Source organism: Cottoperca gobio, chromosome 14, assembly GCF_900634415.1.
Source record: "Cottoperca gobio chromosome 14, fCotGob3.1, whole genome shotgun sequence".
Lineage (NCBI taxonomy): Eukaryota > Metazoa > Chordata > Actinopteri > Perciformes > Bovichtidae > Cottoperca > Cottoperca gobio.
In genome coordinates this window covers 24,731,504-24,740,370 of record NC_041368.1, presented here as the reverse complement: position 1 = coordinate 24,740,370, position 8,867 = coordinate 24,731,504, and the positions used below count along the sequence as shown (strand labels likewise).

General features: G+C 35.5%; 2 protein-coding genes across 3 annotated transcripts in view; both read right to left on the bottom strand.

Annotated features, from left to right (window-relative positions):
- The window catches only part of LOC115018549 (flavin-containing monooxygenase FMO GS-OX-like 4), a 10,459-nt gene extending 5,404 nt beyond the window's left edge, over positions 1–5,055 (bottom strand). The window contains exons 1-3 of one of the 2 annotated variants that reach the window (XM_029447597.1): positions 4,914–5,055; positions 3,036–3,248; positions 1,026–1,164 (exon numbers count right to left, since the gene is read on the bottom strand). In XM_029447597.1, coding sequence (XP_029303457.1) covers positions 1,026–1,164; positions 3,036–3,241 — 345 coding nt within the window. In that variant the 5' untranslated portion in view covers positions 3,242–3,248; positions 4,914–5,055. Of the gene's footprint in view, positions 1–1,025; positions 1,165–3,035; positions 3,249–4,719; positions 4,810–4,913 lie in introns of those variants that run through there. The other variant, XM_029447596.1, reaches the window with a different exon arrangement.
- A 663-nt stretch (positions 5,056–5,718) lies between these two features.
- med31 (mediator complex subunit 31) lies at positions 5,719–8,413 on the bottom strand. Its single transcript, XM_029447630.1, has 4 exons — positions 8,201–8,413; positions 7,295–7,369; positions 6,879–6,975; positions 5,719–6,802 (listed from the first exon to the last, which is right to left on the bottom strand). Exons 1-4 carry the CDS (start codon positions 8,208–8,210, stop codon positions 6,592–6,594), a joined length of 393 nt encoding a protein of 130 aa, XP_029303490.1. The 5' UTR covers positions 8,211–8,413; the 3' UTR covers positions 5,719–6,591.
- Between the last annotated feature and the right edge of the window lie 454 nt (positions 8,414–8,867).

Below are 8,867 nucleotides of genomic sequence, written 5' to 3'. Positions count from 1 at the left end.
AGGACTCACTCTTTACAGGACTCACTCTTTACAGGACTCACTCTTTACAGGACTCTATACAGGACTCACTCTTTACAGGACTCTATACAGGACTCACTCTTTACAGGACTCTATACAGGACTCACTCTTTACAGGACTCACTCTTTACAGGACTCACTCTTTACAGGACTCTATACAGGACTCACTCTTTACAGGACTCACTCTTTACAGGACTCACTCTTTACAGGACTCTCTACAGGACTCTCTACAGGACTCACTCTTTACAGGACTCACTCTTTACAGGACTCTCTACAGGACTCACTCTTTACAGGACTCACTCTTTACAGGACTCTATACAGGACTCACTCTTTACAGGACTCACTCTTTACAGGACTCACTCTTTACAGGACTCACTCTATACAGACTCTATACAGGACTCTTTACAGGACTCACTCTTTACAGGACTCTCTACAGGACTCACTCTATACAGACTCTATACAGACTCTTTACAGGACTCTTTACAGGACTCACTCTTTACAGGACTCTCTACAGGACTCACTCTATACAGACTCTATACAGACTCTTTACAGGACTCTTTACAGGACTCACTCTATACAGGACTCTATACAGACTCTTTACAGGACTCACTCTATACAGACTCTATACAGGACTCTATACAGGACTCTTTACAGGACTCACTCTTTACAGGACTCTCTCTATACAGACTCTATACAGACTCTTTACAGGACTCTTTACAGGACTCACTCTTTACAGGACTCACTCTATACAGGACTCTATACAGACTCTATACAGGACTCTATACAGACTCTTTACAGGACTCACTCTATACAGACTCTATACAGACTCTTTACAGGACTCTATACAGGACTCCTACAGACTGGACTCTAACAGATGTGTGTGGTACCAAGTTATCTCAAGACTCTCAGACTCTGTCAATCACAACATCCTTATATATATCCTATAAATACGTGTAATTCAAACAGAGCTACTTTGTGTAGCATCACTGAGGTAGCGGGGGGACTCACTCTGACGTGAGGCCAGATGTGGTGTTCGTGGCAGTATTTCTCGAGGTACCTCTGGACCTCCTGGTGCGGCAGGAAGCTGCTCAGCTGGGGGTCAAAGGGGAAATCAGGGAACATCATCACCTCTTTGGGCAGGTTGGTCCTGAGGGAGATAAAAGACTTTCACAGTAAAAGTATCGTCATGAAAATGTAGTTAAAGTATTAGAAGAAGAAAAATGATCTAAAGCTATGGAGTCATAAGAATGCCATAAAAAAATAATAAATCTGTAAAATTATAAGAAAATAAATCTGGAAATATAAAGACAAATAACAAAAGGGAAAAGAATTAGAGAGTAAACTACATGATACAAAAAACACTATATATATATATGTATATGTATGTATATATATATATATATATATATATATATATATATATATACATACAGTTACATATATATATATAGATAGATATATATAGATATGTAGAGGGATATAGATATATATAACATATACATATATATACATACATATATATATATATATAGATATATATATATAGGATACATATACATATATATATATATATAGATAGACATACATAGATATATATAGAGACATATATAGAGATATATACATACATATATATATACATATAGAGATAATACATATATATACTATAGATAGATATAGATATCATAGATATAGAGAGAGAGACAGAGATACATATATATACTATAGATATAGATATATATATATATAGAATAGAGATATATATATATATAGATATATATAGATATAGACATAGAGATAGAGAGAGATAGAAGACAGATATATATAGATAGATATATACAGAGATCTATATATACAGAGAGATATACAGATAGACACACATATAGATATAATATATAGATAGAGATAGATATAATAGACAGACATATATATATAGAGAGATACATAGACAGACATATACATATATATATATATATATATATATATATAGATAGAAGATATATATATATAGAGATATATATATAGATACATATACTACATATATATATATATATATATACATATACATACACTATATATATATATATATATAGATACATATACATACATATATATATATATATATATATATATATATATATAGACGTATATATATATATACGGATATATATATATCGGTATATATAGTATCGGTATATAGATATATATAGATATATATACGTATATAGAGAGATACGGATATAGAGACGTAGATATAGATATATCTATATATATATATATATATATATAGATATATACATATATATAGATATAGGGATACGTATATATAGATATGACGTATAGATATTAGATATATACGGATAGATATATATATATACTATAATAGATATATATCTATATATATATATATATATAGATAGTATATATATATAATATATATATATATAGATATATATATGATAGATATGGATGGATATATATATATAGATAGATAATATATAGACCTATACATATACATATATAGAGATATAGATAGATATATATATATACATATACATACATATATATATATACATATACTACAACATATATATATATATATATATATATATATATATACGTATTATATATATATATACGTATATATATATATATATACGTATATATATATATATATACGTATATATACTATATATATACGTATATATATATATATATATATGTATATATATATATATATGTATATATATATATACGTATATATATATATATATATAGATATACAAAGAAAATAATGGAATACTTTAAATTAAACAACACTATCTACATAAATGTATAGAGAAATAAATAAACTAAATATATTTTATATTTTGTTTATTTGTCTCAATTAATTTTCTTATTTCACAGATGCGTTGTTTTGTTTCTCCTATGACTACATACACAGCATTATTACTAATACATTAATATTATTCCTGAATGAATGTTGTGTCAGTCAAGTCCTTGATGACTTCAGGGAGTTACCGGAGGTCTCTGTACATGCTGCTGTGAACGGGCCGTCCGTTGTCGTACGTCCCGACCCGCTCGTCGTAGCACCAGGTGCCTCCGATGTTGTCTGTGAGCTCGAACACCACCGGGGGGGCGAAGCTGTTCACACGGGACAGGATGTGTCTGGCTGCACAGAGTCCCGCCGCCCCGGCACCGACCACCGCCACCCGCTGCAGCAGCATCCTCGTCCTGAGGACAGAAGAACAAAGATCAATACAAGTTTTACCAGGTGAAAACAATGTACATTTCATTATTGATTTATATATTTTGTGTTATTCTTCTTCCAGAACTCGTCTTCTTCAGACGAGAGGAACATGAGAACATGAGTGTGTGTGTGTAACTGTGTGTGTAACAGCTACATTACATAACGCCTCATGTACATATTAAACACTTGTGATATAAACTGTGTTGATGTGAGTCATGAAGTGGGGAAGCTTCATGATATCTGTTAGTTACATGTTTGACCCTGTTCACCTGTAGTGTGTACAACATGTATGACTCTGTTCACCTGTAGTGTGTACAACATGTATGACTCTGTTCACCTGTAGTGTGTACAACATGTATGACTCTGTTCACCTGTAGTGTGTACAACATGTATGACTCTGTTCACCTGTAGTGTGTACAACATGTATGACTCTGTTCACCTGTAGTGTGTACAACATGTATGACTCTGTTCACCTGTAGTGTGTACAACATGTATGACTCTGTTCACCTGTAGTGTGTACAACATGTATGACTCTGTTCACCTGTAGTGTGTACAACATGTATGACTCTGTTCACCTGTAGTGTGTACAACATGTATGACTCTGTTCACCTGTAGTGTGTACAACATGTATGACTCTGTTCACCTGTAGTGTGTACAACATGTATGACTCTGTTCACCTGTAGTGTGTACAACATGTATGACTCTGTTCACCTGTAGTGTGTACAACATGTATGACTCTGTTCACCTGTAGTGTGTACAACATGTATGACTCTGTTCACCTGTAGTGTGTACAACATGTATGACCCTGTTCACCTGTAGTGTGTACAACATGTATGACTCTGTTCACCTGTAGTGTGTACAACATGTATGACTCTGTTCACCTGTAGTGTGTACAACATGTATGACTCTGTTCACCTGTAGTGTGTACAACATGTATGAATGTTACAATACATATCTTTAAAGGAGCTTTTCTCTAAAGGAGCTTTTTCTCACACTCTTCAGCAGAAGTCTCCACTTCAGCAGCACTTACATACACCAAACTTTCCACTTTCATTCCTCTCTATATTCTGCAGCTTTGTGCAGAGGGCTTTGTTCACATGTCAGTCACAGCTCATGTTATACACGCTACACTCACTACATGCAGGAGATGCACAGAGTTCTGTGTGTTGACAGGATTTAGTGATTTATGGAGGGATACAAAGACAGATCCAGAATCTGTACAAACCTTTGACATGTGAACAACATGAAACACTTTGAACCTGCTTCATCCAGACTTCTCTTTATATCTGGACATGTAGCAGATTACACACATTTAATGACATAATGCCTAATTTACATATTTAAACATCACAGTTCAGAAAACTTGTAATACAATAAATAATTGTGTTAATGTGAGTAATAAACTGGGGAAGTTTCATGACGATACATTTCAGTTAAAATATTTACCCTACTCACCTGTAGTGTCTAAACTTATATAAGTTAACAAGCGAACTGGTTTGATTCGCTAAAACTCGCTGAACAGTTTTGAAACTGCGCATGCCCAGGGAAAAGGACTACAAACGTACGTAGCTAGACGTAACAGTTTAAAAGAGACACTTTTATACAAACTGCTGGAATCAATCAGCGATAGTTATTGAGAGAAGTGTTACCGTGTTCTCGTCACTCTGTATCCGCTCCGGTGAACCGACAGGTGGGCACCATCTGCGAGGGGCGGCGCTTCACGTCACTACACCGTTCCCGTTACAAGTCAACGACAGAAGGGTAGCGAAGAGAAGAGTCCAAGGTCCGGGCTCTTCCGGTCCGGGCTCTTCCGGTCCGGAACACAAATAACCTCCGACGCGTATCTTTCAGAATAAAAGCGATTTCGCTTCAAAATATAAATAGGTAAAAACAAATTTAAAAGCCTGCACTTTATCCTAACACTAATGTTTATCTAATATTATTTAACATTTGGTTGAAGGAAAAAAAAATGAGTAGTTTGCTTTCACAGGTTTTTTGCCCAAATTTGACATTTATCTGTTCAGATACTTCAAACAACTCATCTATTTACACAGGTTTCAATTAACCTATTCTCATACTGTGAACAAGATTAATACGGTTTAAACTGCGCCCGTTACTCTGTACTTTATCCTAACACTAACATTTAACTCGGTGTGGTCGAAGAAAATATAATTACAGGAATTACAGAATATATTTAGAAAAATAAAGACAAATAAAAGTTTGCCAATAAATGCTGAAATAAATGAATAAATAAAACACACAAATAAATGTTTTTCTAGAAATCTACATTTATTTAGTATCGTGTAGAAATGAAGACGTTTTCTCAACACATTTGATTTATGTATTGTTCTTAACAGTGGCTCGATTCTCCGTCATAGATTTGCGTCACTTTACGTCACTTTACGTCACTTTACGTCGTCGTCTCTCACGAAGCCGCAGATTCTTTTGAGCAGAAATAAAATGAAAAATAAAAGTTTCAATTTCAAACATTTTATTAAAAAGAAAGGCAAAGTAGCAGAACAAGGGGAACGAGGAAGACGTTTAAATAACAATATTTTGCTGAAGTCTCCTTTTGTTTTCTCACTGTTAAACTATAAAGCGTTTAAGAGTTGACGTTATGACATGTTTTATATTTTCTTTAATTCATTTTGACTCAGATTTAAATGACCACTATTGTTATTTATTCATCTTTATTTCAAATGATTTTTTATTATTGTTTCTTTTAAAATAAGTATTTTATATTGAATATTTATTATCTCCATTACTGTCGAGGCATTTAAACCATTATAATACTAACAATACAAATGATCAACACTGTTGCTGCTTCAGATTCGTCGTCATTCATTAATATTTTTATCTTTATTATTTTTCAAATCCGTTTCGTAAATGCAACATGAAAGTATCAATCACGAGCCTGGACGGGAAATTAAAAACAGCTTTTCAACGTTTTAAATCCCTTTGGAACTAAAGGATGAGACAGGAAGTGACTTACAACACGACCAGAACACGCGCACAACTTCCTGACACTTTCTCATTTAGACTTTTTACCCAAATTAAAATTTCTGAGCAGATCTGAAGATTCAACAACCGAGTTCACAATCAAACAAACCGATTTCTTTTATTACCTTGAAATCCACAACAGGAAGTGTTACAGTCACGTTATGAGCGTTCAGATTTCAAGTGATAAGTTGGAATAATGTCGCCGTGTGATCGTTATGATGACTTCGTCCTCCAAACAGCCCATTGTTTCCCACTTGCTCACATTCAAGGGGAAATGTTTATGTGACAGAAGAATATTGGCCTCATGTAACCCCCCCCCCCCCCCCATCACTTGGCGGTGGCGTTCCCGTGCGGCGGCGGCTGCTGCTGCTGCGGCTGCTCGGCCAGCGCCTGCTGCAGCCGGGTGCGTTTCCTGGAGTAATGCTGCCAGTGCAGCAGCTGCTGCTCGTCGATGAACTTGGTGCACTGAGCGTTCACCAGCTCCTTCCGGAAGTGTTCGTACTGCAGCAGCTCCAGCATGTGCAGGCAGTGAGGGTACCTGCGGGGGCAGTGACAGAGGACTTGTGACACGCAGCACTCGTCAGTAGATACGTGGATATTAATTCCGTCCTTACTTGAGAAACTTGGCGTACTCGGGCTCCTTCCAGTACAGCAGGTACTTCAGGTAGTTGATGAACGGCTTCTCCCGCAGGAAACCTCTCTGGGCCAGAACTGGACACAACCAGGAGCAGAGCAGACGCGGCTTCATTTCTCTCAATGACACTTAAAAACAGGCAGCTTATAAAAGATGAATAAACATTTGACTGAAGGTGCAATCATTTGTGACTCTTAATAAAATAGTTTTGAATAATTTTAACAACCGTCTCAGATAACATCACGGTTTCACAGTATTATATTTAATATTATACATTTAGCCCCACATAAAGAAATAAATTACTCCGAAGGGACGTTAACAGTTATAAATAGTGGAACCACACAAATAAAAATATGAAAGTGGTAATATTAGCGTTGAGGTGTTTAGGACACTCACAGTTCAGGTAGTTGGGGTTGGCCAAACACTGGATGAACTCGAGCTCGGACTGGAAACGGTTCCTGGCCTGCTCCTCTGCACCACAAACAGACAACACATTCAGCAACATGACAGCATGTGTGTGTGAAGACCTGGCTGCAACATGACAGCATGTGTGTGTGAAGACCTGGCTGCCACATGACAGCATGTGTGTGTGAAGACCTGGCTGCCACATACACTCTATTCTGACAAATTCTTACAATAATTATTTTCAGAAAATCTGGTTCTTTTTTTTGTGTTTTCACCTTCAACAAAATAGAAAACGTGGAAGTGTCATATTAAAGCACTTTAATGACCAGCTGGACACCGGAAACACGTAGTCACGGGTCAGGTAATAAGGCTGTCCTTAACGGCGGTATGTTCTGATGGAGTTCCGAACAGCATGCCTGTCTTCGTGCAAGCTAAAAGGCACTTTTAAGACAATTTGCAAATACCTCGTTGACAATAACTAAATGTAACAATGTCATTATTAACACGTTGAGTCGCAATATGTGAATCCACAATCATAATGTGAACGCAAGTACCTAATAAATCCTTTCAAGCAAACACCACGACACTAAACACACCAGACTTAATTCAAATATGTATCAATTTAACGCTGCTTTGTTTATCAACTGGACACTGGTGCCACCTATTCTCATGACAGTTTAACAATTCATTGAATTTAATAGTGAAATAAATGTGTGCCGATTTAAAAAGTCAGTCTCTGCTATTAATAAAACGGCTTAGGCTGTGCTTACTGTTCATAAAACGTAAAGAAGACTTAAATTACACACATTTTTAATGGAGTTCTGTGCTTCTCATGTTGGACTTGTCTTGTGCTAGCAAGCTAATATTAGCGACGTATCTAAAATAACGGCTACTAACCTGTTTCCATGACGCCGGCTGCAGACAGATGCAGTCCCGAAAACAGCAGACAGTCGGTACCTAGATGACAATGTTGACTTTTAAACTCAAATACGAATAAATAAACTTCTTAGAGTTGGTTTCGTTGATTGTTTTACCACCACAATCAACAATCAAAAGTGCGAAGCCATATTTGCCGGAAACCAGTACTCTTTTATTTTCCGATCATTTACGGCAGTTTACGGCATCTGCTGTTCACTTTCCGACCGCTAGAGGGAGACAGTTGACAACAGAGTTTTATAAATGTGACTAAACCAAAGGAACAAAGTTTATTGTTAATGTAAAACAGTGCTGGAAGAAATATTCTGATGCTTTACTGCAGTACAAGTATTAATACTACACTGTAAAAATACTATGTGTTTTACTATTGTATATGATGTTTCTTTTATTATTATTTATTATTATTATTATAATTTTATGATTTTAGAATTCATTTTAAGATTTTACTGCTTGATTTTAAAGCTTTGAATATTCAGACTTCTGCTTAATAATAATAAATGATGTATTATTACAGATGAAACTACCCAGCAGCACATACAGTCATTAAAATGAGCTCCACCTTTACCAGCTGAACATTAAAGTGATGAACACATTTATTATAACATAATAATATAATATATATTCTTAC

Coding starts and splice junctions, on each gene's coding strand:
- med31 (XM_029447630.1), bottom strand. Junction 6,976..7,294: donor CAACCCCAACTACCTGAACT/GTGAGTGTCCTA, acceptor GGTTGTGTCCAG/TTCTGGCCCAGAGAGGTTTC. Junction 6,803..6,878: donor GAGTACGCCAAGTTTCTCAA/GTAAGGACGGAA, acceptor CTGCCCCCGCAG/GTACCCTCACTGCCTGCACA.